The 16,466-nt window shown below is 40.3% G+C and overlaps 1 protein-coding gene across 2 annotated transcripts in view; it reads left to right on the top strand.

The window, feature by feature from the left end:
• Positions 1-16,466, top strand: part of LOC115581182 (netrin receptor UNC5C-like) — a 382,877-nt gene that overhangs the window by 52,716 nt on the left and 313,695 nt on the right. Inside the window, exon 2 of one of the 2 annotated variants that reach the window (XM_030416078.1) lies at positions 3,293-3,317. In XM_030416078.1, the coding sequence (XP_030271938.1) occupies positions 3,293-3,317 (25 nt within the window). Of the gene's footprint in view, positions 1-3,202; positions 3,318-16,466 lie in introns of both variants that reach the window. The other variant, XM_030416077.1, reaches the window with a different exon arrangement.

Raw genomic sequence — 16,466 nt, 5'->3', positions numbered from 1 at the left:
TATAACATTAGCATCACAGCTAGCAGGTTCCTGAGGCTCACGGGTCAAAGTTGATATTGTCAATAAATTATCTAAAAGAAAATGATAGTAAAGAAATAATTGCTTTCCTCCAAACTGATAACAAAACTTTGTGAACATGATTGAACACCATAACAAGCTCCTGCACTTTCTGTTTTGACAAAGCATTTGCATTTGTTATGACTTCTGAATCTGCACCAAGAGGCTACTTGAGTCGAGCTGTAGAAACAGATACAACCCTGTGAATCAATCTCAAAATGAGTTTGTTCAGAGAGACACACCATTAGACAGAGTTTGGGTAAAGAGCATATTAATATTCTGTAACAGTATATTCCTCGCTTCATTTCAAAACATACGCATTTATGTAAAAGAAATACACGGAAACATTACAACCAAGCAGTCTGGGAGATGCCTGTCTGATAATCACCATTAGATAAACCAGTTATGTGGCTGTGACAGACTTTTGCTTCATGAAAAGTATTCATAATGTGAAGGACATCGGCCCTGGTGCTGTTGTGCAGAAGACTTCATGGAGTAAATATATCTTATAAACTATCTTTTTCGTTAGTGTTGTGTTGATGCAATATGTTGCAATATTGGTGACAACTGTCTTTTGGCATTCTACCATCCCTGATATTAAGAATTTTCCTTTAAGATGTTCCCGACCTGTTGTGGCCAAAATGCATTTTAAGGCTGCAATAACTGATATTTGTTTAACATTGACACCTTTTACATTGATCGTTAACTAAGTAAGAATCATTTGTTGTCATTCCTCTGTTTCGGTTTTTACCAACTCCTGCGGCAAATATTTCCCCAACTGTTTGTCTGTCTGCTGTTGGGTGCTGATGAGGTAGTGTGCAGCAGGTTTTTAGGGGCTTATTCTCTGAAAAACGTTCTCAGACTGCTGCCACCGAAAAACGATGCTAGTTAAGAAATGAGAGTAAACCAAAACATTGCGGGCCTGACAGCTGAAACTTGCTATAAAGCTCTATAAAGTCAAAGAAAGCTGCAGATTCAGGTGATATTTCTCCAGTTTTTCCATTATACACATTTTGCAGTTGCACCTGCTTCTACGAAATTATTGCTGCGGCTTCAAATATCATGAAGGTACAGAAAACCCCACCCAAAAAATCTGAGAGGAAATACTGTTCCATCATTACGAGGGAACCTAAAGGAATAGATTGAGTTCAGAGCATTGGTCCACCCATCACTAAAGCCAGTTGTCTACATGTGATTTAGAAACTTGATATGATCATATCTTTCTGAAGACAGAAGACAGAAAAGAAGGACGGATGAGAAATAGAAAATGGTGTTGACATTTCTATTCCCCTGGGAGTAATCAAGAAGGTGGCACCATTTACAGCTCAAAGATAGAGCACGAGGGACTCTCAGGGATGATTGACACGATTGCTCTTCCAATTTCCCCCCATGTTTCTGGTAATTGTTGTCATTTTGTGACCCTGTAATATTCTTACTGGGGCAGTTGATCAAGGATTGACAGATTTCCACTCAGGCTGACATTTTGCTCTTATTCTCCTGTTTTAACAGAGTTGGCTTAAAGACTGCATGTGGAATAATGCAGACAAAGGCAGAAAAAAGAGAATACACATTTTTTTTTGTGCTGCACACCAATGCATGCCATTTTTGTGTTTTATATTTTACTTATGACTTCAAAATTGGATTGGGAATGAAAGAAAAAGGCTTTAGTTTGGCTTTATTACTGTATGCCATTGAGGTATGACAATGTGTTAAATGTGTGTTAAGTGGATATTATTGTAATTGTTCAGTATACGTTGTAGAATCCTTTTTTCTCTTTTATAGATTATTATCATAGTGATTGAGAAAGAAGGAAAAGACGAGTTGACCTTAGATGATCTCTTAGCTCTTCTGTCATTTACACGCCAAATCAATTTCACCCTCCCGCGCTCACAAAAAGGCTTAGCGTAACAACCATGACCTTTACTTTCACAAAGGTGGTTACATTTAGGACAGAATTACATCCTAAGTAGTGTGTGTCTGTTTGTATGTCTTCTGTGCTGCATGTTCTGTGAGAATGTTCATGTCACAGAATCTCTTTACAAAAGAACTGTGTTTTTGTTTCTGTGTGCATAATGCATGTGAGTGCATGTGTAACATGAGTCTAACCTGCTCATTTACAGTAAAACACTGACGCTTGACACAGTCAAATTTAGTTGGCATGACTGCATTGACTGAATAGAGAAACACCGACTCTCCCGACCCACATTATCCAGATGGTGCTGATTCACATCAGTAAGCTCGGCTTTTGAGCTTCACACTCAGATCCTTGAGATTCTGTCTAAGATCTGCAGACGGGGAGCCCAGGCGGGATTTAGATGGCACAGAAAATCTAGGCCCGTGTGTGCAAAAGCTTCTAAGAACTAGAGGACTCACTGAGGATCACTCACGAGGTCACATTACCATTTGAACTTTTATGGAGATACTTTGAGGCAACATGGTGGAGCAATTTCACAAAGTGATGACATATTGTTCTGTGTTGGTACCTGTATGGTGTTTTTTGTTTTATTCACTGATGGTTCACACTCTTGCACAGGAAAATTGTTAGAAAGGTGGCTCATGTATTATCACTCCTTGACTTTAAAAAAAATATGCAGAAAAATCAATGTTGCTTTTCACTATTTTATGATATGCTCCTCCAGGAGTACAACCTTAGATTTTGAGGCTGCCCAGCATCAGAGGGCGTGTTGATCTTCACTAGTGTGAAGACAAAGAAAGTCAGCAACACAGAGCTAGGCAGGGAATTTTCAAAAGCAGTTTTTTTCCCCCCAGAAACGCATTCAGAGATATTTGCTCACAGCTGATTTGATATCTGAAATGAAATCCTTCGAAAGCTGTCTCTCCACCTTAGAATAGATGGGGTTCAAAGACGCTTTATAGGCGTCAGTCAATAAACAACTCATACCTATGGATGCTGTTGCGGTAAAATGTAATATTCCTTTCCTCTATGAGAAGACCATGTTTTTTTTCTTTTTACATATTTCCTTTTCTCTCTTCTATCTTACAGTTAATATGTCCACATTCCTCTAAACCATGTTCTCACCCCTTTCTCATTTTTTTTTTTCCTATTCCATATTTTTCTGTAGCTTGTATTTCTTTCTATAACCTGATAATTTAGTTTTGTTTGTTTGTTTTTTTTTACTCACAGCTTCTTTACCTCCACCCTCTGCCTCATCACGTCTGGTTTTTTTTTTTCTCTCTTCATTTTTCATCTTCTGGCCCGGGTTTCTGGTGACAGATGGAGCTGTGGTGGCATCATTCAGGTAAAGATGACTGGGACTGACAGGCCTACTGAGGACACACTGGGCCGGTACAGCACCAGTCTCACATGCTGTCACACACACACACACACACACACACACGCACACAAACACACAGAAGGCTTGTTATATTATCAACGCTTCTTCATACTTCATAATGTATGCAGACTTATTACTGTGCTGTTGTTGTTGTTGTTTTTAGAGATGGTTGTTTTGTCTGCCTAAAAACATCACTCACGTGCAGGTTCGGCAAAAAAAAAGAGAATGAATTCTTTATTCCAGTTATTTATGACATTTGAAAAAGCTCAAAGGCACTGCCATAGATCAAGGGGTTTCTTCAGACTTGTTAGTATACAACTCACATTTCAAATTTAGCCTTCAGCTCCTCTGCTAATGAAAATATCTTGCTCCCATAGTGTCAGAGAGCCCACTAGTCATTGTTAAGGTCTCAGTACAGTTAGGAAATGGACAGAATACCAAGTGCTTTGTGTACCAGGAGCTTTATTTCTTTTCAAGTTTATTTGAATTTGAAGTTGACTTCTCAGCCTGGACCAAACTCCTAAAAGACTCAGTACATTAGCCAGGGGGGCACACATGTGGAGCAGAGTGGATATCAGCCACCACTGCAGAGACTCAGGGGTTTGACCCCCAGCAGATGTGCATTCCTGGCTGGGTTTTGAATACCTATTAATACAAATGGACTTGTTTGCAGGCTGAAAACCAAATGACTGTGACTTGGGGAAAAAAAATGAAGTCAACTGAAATGATGCACATTTAGATTTTATTTTCTCTTCTCAAAAAGAACACAGTTTCAACTACACACACTCAAATGCAGAACAGAATATTAAAGTATGCTTTTGGCCAGTGAGCAACCACAGGAGGAGTTGATGAGCTGGTCAAGGGCAATCCAACAGCCCATTTTGAATCACTTGTTCATTTAAACGTGTCACATTTCTCAAACAGGAATGAGAAATTGTTACAATGACAGAGCTATCTGAAGCAAAAAATAGACAACTTTTAATTTCCACCCCCCTCCACGTGTTTCCCTGTGGTATTACTGTTGGCAGCTTGGCTACTGTTAGCAGTCTGGCTATTGTCCATTGGTTTGGGGAAACACATATCAACGGGGAAACAGATTTTGACACAACATCGAAGCACTCCCCATTAATTAAATGCCCATCCATTCACTGTTGTTTTACCTCAGTTCCTATCACTCTCTATTCGGCTGCTTTGCCTCATTTATCAACAGGGTCCTTTATCTTCAGCGGTGTGGCGTTTCCACAGTCATCCCAGTTATTCCACCATTACCTGGGGACAGTGGCCAGGGAAAACAAAGCCTCTTCATGTTTTGGCTTGCCCAACGGCAGATGTGTTTCCTTTGTGCCTTAATTTGACCTTCATTTATCCGGGAACAAACTGACTAGAGGTAGACAAAGAGCGTAGTGTCTATCGCCAGCTTAATACTAATTTTTAAAATGTGTTGCTTTCCCTCTGAGGTACCTCATTTTCACCTCCCACATTGGTGACAGGAGTAAAACAACACATGATGTTTTGTCAACTAGCTTATGACACAATATCAGCAAGAATGTACCATTATAAGCCAGTCAATTGTGATATTTACTGCACGGCTGCTGTACTGGATTGCTTACTATGTCCGCACTTTGTATACCACATACCCTATTACGTTTAAAATTGGATATCTCATATTGCTTCCACAGTATGTCAGGTTGAATTTTCGTTACAACTTGCTTTAGTTATGTGATCATTTTCACAAAGACATCACCTCTCTGTTCTGGTTTTTGCTCTGATGAAGTACTGAGGGTGGCAACTCCGACCCCCCACTGCCACCCCATCTGGCCCCTCAGTGTAACTCTCGACCACAGACTCAGATACTGCGACCCAATCACCTCTGCCCAGGCTTTTCATAACAGCCATGGCAACCAATTTGTCAGCTGGCCAACCAGCCAGTCAGTGTAGCCCTTTGAGTATGTTTGCATATGCTGACGACATTGTTCGTGGTCACTGACACTATTTCAAACTTCGTTGCGTTACGTTGGTAACCAAAAAACTCTTTTGTGGTCTGCATCTAAAAACTAAGACTTGCATGCTGTGTACTGACTGGGCCCATCGTTTAGGCAGACCCTTCATTTTACACAGCGATGGTTATGGGCAGGACATTCCAGCTCACCGCCAAGCACCTGTGTTGCTATTCCACTTGAATGGAGTTGGTTGTTAATCTGGTAGCCTTTTCTCTGTTGAGTCAGACTACTGTGCTGTCATCAGAGTTTCATGAGGAGAGGCCATCTGCTCCAGCAGATCTTACAAGATGTCTGTGGGATGATACCAAACACAAGGGGGAGGGGAGCACACTGTCGGGATCCAATAAGAAACCATGGATCTGAAAATGTAGTCCTCTGACGGTTTTTGTAACTTTTACTTTTGTGTTAAAATGGCTTCATCAACCAAAACCTGAGCGGTAAAATTGAAAATACACTGAATGAGATCAAGATGGATGGCTGCAAATGACGTGTTATGGGGGAAAGTTTGACTGAGCTTTTAGTGGTCACGAACATTATTATTTGAAAATCGGGTCAGTTTGCTGAAATGTTTCATTTTGAAGTGTAGGAAAACATGGTTGGTATAGCAAATTAGCGGACTGAAAACCTGCAATGTTGGAGATATTGTTGTGAATATATATGCTACACTTAAACGTGTAATGCCTGATGTTATGATTGCAAAATGATTTATCGGGAAGTATGATTTTTGCATTTTTGCATGAAAATCGTGGTGATGCAACAACTGTTGGCATCTTTTGCAAACAAACATCTTCTCTTGCATCTGGAGAACGTCATTCATAGGCCAGTGCATCTCTGCAGAACTACACAACTTCATTCACTATAATCCTGTGACACATTTTACCTTTATCAAAAATGTGCAGCTTCGGTGATTACACTTGCCAACATTTTGATTTCAATTATATTTTGATTAATTGTGCAGCTCTAACTGGAGGAAAAACTACTCGAAGCTGTAGTTAGAAATAAAATATTCCTCATCAACGCAGTGAGAAAGGAGTTAAAATCATCAACACACTTGTGGCTTTTATTCAGACGAGAACACCTTCATCAGCACTTCATGAAAAGAAACCATCTGCTTGGATCTTATAGGATTGACGAGGCGATACAAATACTGATGACTTCTGTATAGTAAAGATAGTTCACCATATGCTAACAGTATATGAAAACACCACGGTTGGCAAATAAGGTAGAGGAGCATTGCTGTGAGATAATAATGAGCAGAGGGGGGACTGAGAAAGGAGAGGGGGCAATGGGGAGAAAAGAAAATGCTGACAGCACCGGGGAGACAAACAAATTGAATGAATAGAAGAGGAGGAAGGATGAAAGCATTAGGATAACGATGGAGAGATGATAGAGGAAGGGACAAGAGGAGAGTGAGAGAGATGCAAAGCGACAGACAGAATGAAAGAGGGGTGAGAGAAGCAAGGAACCGCAGACTGAAATGGGAGCGGATGGACGAAGAATGAGGAATAACAGTGTGTGTGGCAAGCTTTAGAGGCAGTGCGTAAATCAAACAGAGACAGAAGCTCAGCTCAGCTGAAATAAGAACACAAAAAGGACAGAGATAGATAATGGGGGGGGGGGGGGGGGGGGGGGAGTAGGAAGAAAAGGTTTGTATACCCATTACTTGTCTGTGATGAATCATAGTCCATTTAATTATACGATTAGCCAACAGACACACACACAAACAGACAGAGTTTCTAATGATGGTATGGTGGTCAGCCATTAGGCTTCACCATGACAGACTAATAGAACTTCCCATTAAAGCCAGCCCCCTTTTCACAATGGCAAGCGGTTCCTTTAATTACTGGAAGATTTCCTCTAAATATGGTGCCTGTCGGAGTCCCTAATGACTGTGACTGGAACATTATAGGGATCCATTAAAGAGGAATTGTTTTCCCTCCACCCAGGGCAAGTGCAACGCTCGCACGGAGAAAACAAATCTCTCCCATCTCACGAAGGTATCATTGTAATTCCCACACACACATTGCTCTCACTCAGAGGCGCATGGGTTGCCACATGCGGGCATCTTATTTGCCCATTTGTCTGTCTTGTCTATCCATCTGTCTACTCATCCAATATCTGTTTTCCATCCTAATAACATCATTCAGTAGTCAGGTCATTGATTTGTCAGTATAGTCATTATTTACTACCTCTATGAATAACTAACCGGTGTGTGTGTGTGTGAGTTGTGCAAAACAGCTTAATTTACATAAAAGAGGTGATTACGACTTTGTAGCTCTCCGATGATACGGTTAGCTGTTAACAAATGCAGCTGCAAAACATTTTAATTCTGTTAAATGCCTGTAATCTCATTAGCATATATAGGATGTCTGTTGAAGTAATGTGTACAATCACTAGAACAAATGCTTCAAAAGGTGCAATAAGCTCACTGGGATACAAGGCATCTGTTATTATTCCAGGAGCAAGTTATGATATAAGCCCTCCCTCTGTTCCTACTGTAAATCCCCTTATTATTATGCATGCAATATATTACAACGCAACATCACTGGGAAAATAATGCAGAAGCTCCGATAAAAAAAAGTGCAGTATATTTTCAAATTTTTAGTTGAAAAGAAAAGTGTCACCTCTGCAGTCGGATTTAGTGGAAAAATAAATAGATTAAAACCCCTTGCAGCCACATCGGTTGAATAAATAATAGGTTTTGAATTCCTGTATTGTGGTTTACGTGCTAATGGCTATTTTGACTCGCAGGCAGGAAATGTTTATTAACCTTTCTGTTAAAACGCGCAGACACAAGATGAGCAAACAAACCTATCTGTCCAGCTCTTTGAGGAGTTAAATAAACACTCCCCCCCCGGATGTTTTAATGCTGTTGGACAGATAGCTGAATGTTGAGACGGTGTTCACCAGAGAACCAGCTGTGTTGGGTTTTTCAATATGTTGTGGCATCATTACAATTACAGATTGTCTTGTTTGTCTTCTCTTTTTTACACTGTCACATGCAGTGATTACACCCAGCCGTGGACACAGGTGCTCTGGCTGTAGTCCCACCTTTTTGCCTCATTATGTCTCTCCACGCTTTGTTCAGTTTTGTGTGTCCGTCCGTGTCCGTTTTAATGTTGTCTGAACACCTTTCACGTGCAGCCGCTTTGGTGGGCCGGGGAATTTACATTTCTCTTTGGCTTCTTTTTAACAGAATATGATGCTTGGATTGGCTCATGTAGGATGAGTTTCTTTCTTTCTTTCTTTCTTTCTTTCTTTCTTTCTTTCTGTCTTCTTTCTATATTTGTTAGGATATGGTCAATTAGCATGTAAACAAATTTAAACAAAACAAAGTTTAACAGAATCTCTCCCCACAAATGTGATTGTTAAATTATACCTTGGCAGCTGTAACCAGGCAGGGAATTCCTGTGAAGTTTGGATTACTAAACATGCAGAAGCGATGTGCATTTGGCATCAGTGAGAGCAGTGCTTTGTGTTTTTTATTGTCTTTGAAAAACCAAACTAGTAGCTAACTGCCTAATGTTGTAAACATGCAAGGCCAAGCTATAGCAATGACTAACGAGCAGCATTGTTGTTGGATAAGGCCCTGTTCAGGAATGGCATATGCACTCTGTAGTGGTTTCATATGGGAGCAGTGCTGGATGCTACTCAGCATGTAAGCTAGCTTAGGTGATTCTGTTCTTTTCTTTTATTTGGGAAGTTTTCACTTCAGCAAGCTCAGCCAAACTCTGTACTCGACAGTGTTGCATTTTCCAGACTCATCAGTTAAACTTAAAACTGTTGTTTCTTGTAAAAGTGAAACATTTTGTTCAAAACTACAAACAATAAAGCTCAGATCTAACCTGTATACAAACAGTATATTTTTTTTCTATGGTAGCCAACCAAATATGGTTATGCTATAAAAACATACAGTTTTTTTTCCTAGTATGCAAACGGCAAACACGAGGTAAGCTACTCTGCAATACAAGAATAATGCCCCTTTAATAACACAGCATCTACATGAATCATGAACTTGTGAATACGTTGACATTTGGCTAGGCACCTGTAGCTTTCGCCTCAGTCTGCAGTGTGTGCATCTTTGTGACCGTATTGCACTTATTTGAACTGAGTTAGTTAGCAAGTTTCTCTGGTAAGAATTAAACATCTATGTAAAATTATGGGGAAATTATTTTTCAGAAAAATTGTTACAAGATTTTGTGTCATGATTTGTCTCCTTTATTACTGTAAGAGTCACAAAGGTTAGAGTATTATTCTTTAGAAAATAATTACCCAACACAGCAACAAAATTATTGCTAATACACTAATTTGTACAGTAATTATCAGCAGTTTTGCAATTAAAGATCACACTAAAGTTATGGAGAGAGTTCCGTATTTCCCTTTAAAAAACATGATGTCTACTCTGAGAGTAATAATTTTTAAAACCACAACAGAATAATCCACTGAGCACAGGGCGTGATAGGAGATGTAAAAGCTGAGCTCTACATTATTTCTGAATCAAACTCCTCAGTCCGTCTGATTTTAAAGAACCAATTCAGCTTAAATTCATCTTCACCCACACAATATTCATTCATGACGCACCAGTAGCCGTACGCTCTGCTGAGCAGATTACACATTGTCTTTCGGCTCTCGTCTGAGTGTCTCCAAGACAGAAAAAAAAGGGGGGGAGAGAGAGAGAGGTCGAGACAGTGAGATGGTGGCGGAGAGAGAGGCGAGGTCTGGGACACCTTCTGCCACTATATTGCGTCTGCCAAGGCCTTCTCATGGGAGCTCCCTCGGCGTGAGGCTTGGCACCACTTCTGTCTCCACAGTGATAACAAATGAAGACACACTGTTTGTTCTGTTCTCCTTGTTCATGTGCATGTGTGTGTGATTTCTCTTCCAGATTGTTGTCCTTGTTGACATCGTTAATTCTTCTTCATGTGCTGATTTCCACAGGGCTGCATCTACACTAATAGAGGCAGCCAGTTCTGTTTGTTTATAAGAATTAGATTTTTTTTTTTTTTTTTTTTTGGAGTAACACACCAACCACAATTCAGTCACATTTGACAATGTTAGTTATTCAAACGGTAGAATTCAAACATCAACAACCAACACAGTAAAAACGGCATCATGGCCAAGTTATACCGCAGTGTTTCATGGATTTTAACTTTAATATGTAATGTATATTAGAGGTATTCACTAAAACTGTTTCTGAATGTTGTTTAGCTCAGCACTCTGCATAAATGTTGGACCTTTATAGCAACATGCCCAGTGTGTAAACATGCTAATGTTGCCTTAGAATGCTGCTAATGGGTTTCGGTTTCATATTAACAGAACGGGTGTAATGCATTTTACCATATATTATGAAATAGTGAATTTGGTAAACAAGGTAGCTAGGCAGATGCTAAAATTACTTTTTTAAGGTAAGTGCCGTTGTGGCTCACTGGTAGACCGTGCACACTATTTACTAAGGTCTGTTCCTTACTGCAGTGACCCAGGTTTAGGAGTCAATTGGCTGCTTAACTTGACAGTTACAGAAGTTGGAAAGTTGCAATGTGGCAGAAGACGGTGGTTAAAATATGTGGGGAAAAAAAGAAAAAAGGAAAAGCTGCTGTGAATATGTAGGTTTGTCATAACCGTGCTGAAGTAGTTTGGTGTATCGGTGCTTATTTGTTGTTTGATATAAAGCATGAACCTATTAAGTTAATGCTTCTGCGCTGAATATTCATGAATACAACCGGCTGAACCGTGGTGCAGCGTATGAATGATGTATTTGATATCTGAATTTCAGAGCTGTTCGTCCCACAACATCACTACACCCAAGAACCAGGAGAGAGAGACCCTGCTTAAACTTAGATAAGCAGCTGAGTGAAATGGAATTGAACAAAAAAATGAATGAATCAAAAGGGTGCTGAATGGAGGTGCAGTTCCAAAGCAGTGCATGTCAAAGCACTTTGTGAGAGACAAATTTATATGCCACTTCGTGTTCCCTTTCATTGTCTGATTTTGGTCTGTAGGGCATCTTATCATCTCAGTGTCTTTACAAAACCTATGTACAGTATTTATTCTGTACTAACTAGTTATTAGTAGTAGTATTTCGCAAATTTTTTCAGTTTATTACGCACACCTGGCTTAAACAGGTGCAGTGTGACACATCGGCGCTGCAATAAATCTGACAATAATGAAGGTGATACGTTTCAGTTTTTAGGATGCCAAGTTTTTCATTCACTTTTGTCGTCTTACACCTCGAATGACTCGTCGGATGTTGGAAGTTTCAGCTATCAAATCACAACATTCTTGGAATGCAGCATTATATTCTCAGATCAGCTCCTTTTATCTTATAGATTGACAAGATTACACTAAAGATACATTTGGTTTGTTTCGGCCTGAGATCATGAGGCAGAAACAGCTTCAGGAGTGACGAGGTGTGACTCACCAGTGCTAGCTGCTAAGGTGTTAGCTCTGGCGGGACTGGTACTTCCTAACTTGATGATTTTTGTTCAGCGTTGCTCTCACTTTTACCCTCCCTGCTCTGCTGCTAGAATAGACGTGTGAAACGGTTTTCTAAGTGTCTCTTGTTCACAGTTTGAAGGAATTTTCCTTCTTAATTAGTGAGCTTCTTCGCTTCTGTGTTAGGTTAATTTTGCACTCAACAGTGACCTCTCAAGTCACTGACCAACACCTTATTTGGATTTGACCCTTAGGACAATGACCAAAGGCATCGTCCAGTGTGTGGCCCTGATCTGCATACAGCAGGAGAGCCTGCAGAGTTGAATCTGTGTCTCAGCTCAGTGCAGCTGTCTTTGATTAGACTGACAAACAAATCTTGTTTCTGTGGAAACCGAGGTTAGGACGAGATAGAGAGACAGTTGGAATTAATTCTTATTTGGATTAGACTACTTTATCTGGACATCCAGCGATGGGTTGAATTGACCACTGTTCAGGGATGCTTGTCAGAGTGGTAGTGGTTGGCACGCTGTACTGATCGCTTTTACCCCCCTCGATCAAGCTTGTCAATAAACGCTGCTTCTCAAGACATCAGGCATCTTCTTCATAACCAGCAAGTCCACCCGCTCTACAGAATATCCATCACAAACATTAGCTTGCTAACTCGGTGTTGTATCATCTTCCTGTCACAGTAATTCTGGTCAAATTTACTCAATCTGCTGCTCTGACTTTTATATTGTGTCTATATAGAGTCATGTATCACTGTTATATTTGTTGTATTTTTTCATTTTTACCCCCCAACACGTTTGTACATGCAGTGTTGGGACAAAATTATTGAAGTTTTTCAGTTTTTCTATTATATTATATTCTTGAATACAGTAGAGTGATTATTCGAAACAAATGGGATGATGGGAAAATGCACGCACTGAAACGCGTCAATTCACCTCCATGTTTATGTGATGTGAAACAAATTTCAGTAGCGCCGGGGAGAGATAGTTTTTATAGAAGTGTTTATGGCTCATTGACATCCTGTCGCCGTGTTTATGACTCGCTGTGCCCGTCACACCACTAAACAGCCTGACTCCCTCAAGGGCATCAGGACCAATCAATATAGACAGCGCCCGACTTTAATAATCCAGCAGGACATATTCTCTGAGGCTTACTGCTGGATCTCAGTTTACACCACTGCACAAGTGACAAGCACTCAATTTTATTTTCATAATGGTGACAACACGTGGGTGGGGCTGAATCTACATGTGACAGAACATTTAGTTTCTGATATAGCCAACAATAACTGGAATCACAGGTTATAGAAGGCACATCCAGCGGTGGAGGTGGTATTCAAAGCAATAATTCTCTCCTCTTTCCATTGAAGTAAACATTATACGTATCAGACATGATTGGATTCTTTGCAGTCATAATGGCGGCAACAAGAAAATGAGCACAGCTTGCTTGTAATAATATAAGTGCATATCCCCGGTGGATTTTTCCGTAATAATGAAATGTATCACGGATAGAACAGACGCTCCTAGACTGTTGAGCGAGAGGCTTAGGCTGTAGCACATTTAATAGTATTATTTATAGTAATAGTATGTTGACTGGGTGTAATCTTTACGTCTCACCAGACACCTCACATGTTTACACACAATACATGAATCTCTTTATGTAACTAACTGAGGATTTTCTGCGAAAGTTTCAGGGGAAAATAAAAAAACATACCTGGCCCCGTTTTCCATTGTTACCCTGGGATGAATGGATCACTTCATTGTGGTGATTCTGAGCCTTCTGCTGTCCCCTTTTATTGACGGAGCAGTGATTATTGGAGCTGGTGCCATGCTATGGTAATACACAGTGAAATGGCATTGTGACAACTGTGATCTAGCTTTGATTCCAGTAACTGTTCTCCCAGCAGGGTGAAAATGGGCCTCAGCTTAGCCTTGTCAAACAACAAAAAGCACTTAGTGGGAATACTTATGAATAAAAAACGCCAAGGCAAAATGCAGCCTGCTCCAAGACATGTATTTGACAAGCTGGCAGTCTGCCATTTTGATTATCTAAATTCACCGCTAAGGAGCTATGAAATATGAGGAAAACTATCAAGCGACATCCCTTTGGCAGCCACAGGAGATGTAACTGTTGTGTATTTGTCCAGTAATGACTTCTCTCCCTCTTGTCAATATGACCTTATCCAGACCTTATCACCAAAGTGTGTGTCAAGTTGAGCACAATTTGAGCTCTAGATGTAAAGATTAGCATCTTGGCTGAGGGAGGAAAACTGTCCAATGTTGCTTGTTGATTTTTCACTTGGGGAAAGTTTGGACTGGCCTTTAAATTGCGTACAGCTTTTGTCTGTTGTGGCATAGTTAACAGATGTTTGGGATAGACATCATCACAGGTAAATGGTTGAATAGATGATCTCTCCTCCACTGACTTAACATAAAAACCTTCCTTCCGCCTCCCACTGTTGTGCTGTCAGGCGCTCCACCAAGGGCTATGGTTTGGTTTGATTGTTTGCAGGATTACAAAAGAAATACTGTTCAGATTTTCATGAAACTCGGCTGAAGGGTGCAGCGTGAGGCAAGCTGCTCAAACTTCATACAGAAAGCAGACATTATGGAGCACTCCGGGGCAGTAGTTTCACGTAAAGAGCAGCAAAATTGTAACATTGACACGATATAGAAATGCTTCTTTCTTAAGCCAAGGTGTGGCCATGGAAATGTTAATACACCTAGCGTACATAAGCATGCAATCAATTATGCTCTTAAACCCTATGTGCACAGGACTAGTATTACTTGCCTAATAATAGGAATGACGGACACATTTTAACATTTACAGCGATTATTTTGCTAACAATCTGATGGTGAACTGTGCTGTAATAAGCACTTCTCCTCCAAGCACGACTAGCATTTCACCATGATGTTGTTCTTGTCCTTTTTTGCCCAGAAATAATGGGAATATTTCCACAAAGTTAATGCTGTCCTCTCTGCCACCTCACGACATTGAATTAGCCGGCTACGCACGCGCACTGACACTACTTTAGGTTTACCTTCTGCTGGCACGCAGCCACCTGCTGAGCAGCGAGAGACAAACAGAAACAGAGCAAATGCTTCAGGGATATTCGTTTATTTTTCTGCCGACAAAAGGAAAGGAAAAGACAGACATCTCTCCAGTAATGGATTACTTTTATGAAAAAGCCATCTTCCTGTTATACTGTATGTTTCTGGCTTTTTAGTCCTGATTTTCCGTCTTGTTCCTGGTTTGTACCACTGCCTTTTGATTTGATACTTTGTACTTCATTTAGCTTGTGTGCTTGGTCCTTGCATTTTGTATTTCACAGATTTTGTTTTTCAGCTTTTGTTATTAAAAGCTTGCTTTTCATACAGTTGTCTGCCTGTGTGTCTTGCGTTAAGGTCCCTTTTCTGTGAACTTGTGACAAATTCTAATCGTTTTGGAGATATAACCAGACATAGATAGTGAACATGATCTCAGATTTGCATGAAAGAGTTGACTTTTGGTTATTGCGGAGATTAGCACTCTCCAAGTGCACATCTCGTTTTTCCCAAGTTTCAAACAGAAAAATTGAGAAGGGCCAAGAATATTAAACTATTCATCAGTAAAAAAAAAAAACAAAAAAAACAAAACAACCCTGCTTTTTAGTTTGAAATGCTGTGTTGCCTTGTCCAAAGATTTTGGAGACTATGTATAAATTCAGCTCTGAGTCCTGCATTACTCATATACAGTATATGTGAACACTTGAAAGAGTTGAAAATCGGCACTTTAAAGTCATAGCCACTTTTTCATTTCAAATCCAATGTGCTTGGGTATAGACTGAACAATGAAAAACATATTACTGCCCTGACTTCTCTGTATATCAATATTTCCTTCCTTTCCTGTCCACAGATCCCGCTGCAGCTTCATGAAGGGGGTATCTTTCTTTGAAATGCCTCTCCTGAGGTTTCTTCCCATTTTCCGTCTGTGCTCGGGTTTTTGGGGAGCTTTCTTTGTCTTTTTAGAGAGCTCAGGCTGGGTCAGGAACCCTTGCTGATGTGAGACTGTAGAGTCCATTGAACCCTTGTGTGTGATACAATCACTCAATTACAGACTCAAGACAGTTTTTCCCGACACTGAGAAAAAGGAAGCATTGCTGCATCCTCCCAAAAAGAGCAGTGGACCAAATTTGAACACATTCAAACCTTTTCTATCCTACTGTTGCTGTTCATTAATGGACATTTTACAGAAGTAGAGATGTGCTCCGTTTGTGTACATCAAATAAGAGCATATAGTTGAGAGCAAAACATTAAGAACCCGTGTCTGAGGCTCACTGCTACGCTCAAGATCCAAGTTTCTCATATGGTCGACTCACCAGTTCTGAGCATATACATCTTGTCGTTGTATATGTGGCCTCATTTTGCCTCTCCTTCCCTTCTCTTGCTAGTGTCAGTTGGCTGACGTCTGCAAAGGCCGATAAAGAAAGAAAAGTAGCATTAACTAGCTTTGGCTAGCACAGTAGCTGTCGCACAAACTGGACTTCCATGTGCAGTGTGTCAGAGAACGGTCCCACAGCAGGGAAAATGAACTGAATTGAGCTGATTTAGGTGGCTAGATGCTCACTGTAGGAGGCTGGAAGATCAAAGAAAGTTGGAGCGGTTTAGTGTGTGGACCATGGAGGAGATGATGAGGATCA

The sequence above is a fragment of the Sparus aurata genome, chromosome 5 (assembly GCF_900880675.1).
Source record: "Sparus aurata chromosome 5, fSpaAur1.1, whole genome shotgun sequence".
Classification (NCBI taxonomy): domain Eukaryota; kingdom Metazoa; phylum Chordata; class Actinopteri; order Spariformes; family Sparidae; genus Sparus; species Sparus aurata.
The sequence above is the reverse complement of the archived record's forward strand: the minus strand, read 5'-3'. Positions and strand labels throughout refer to the sequence as shown.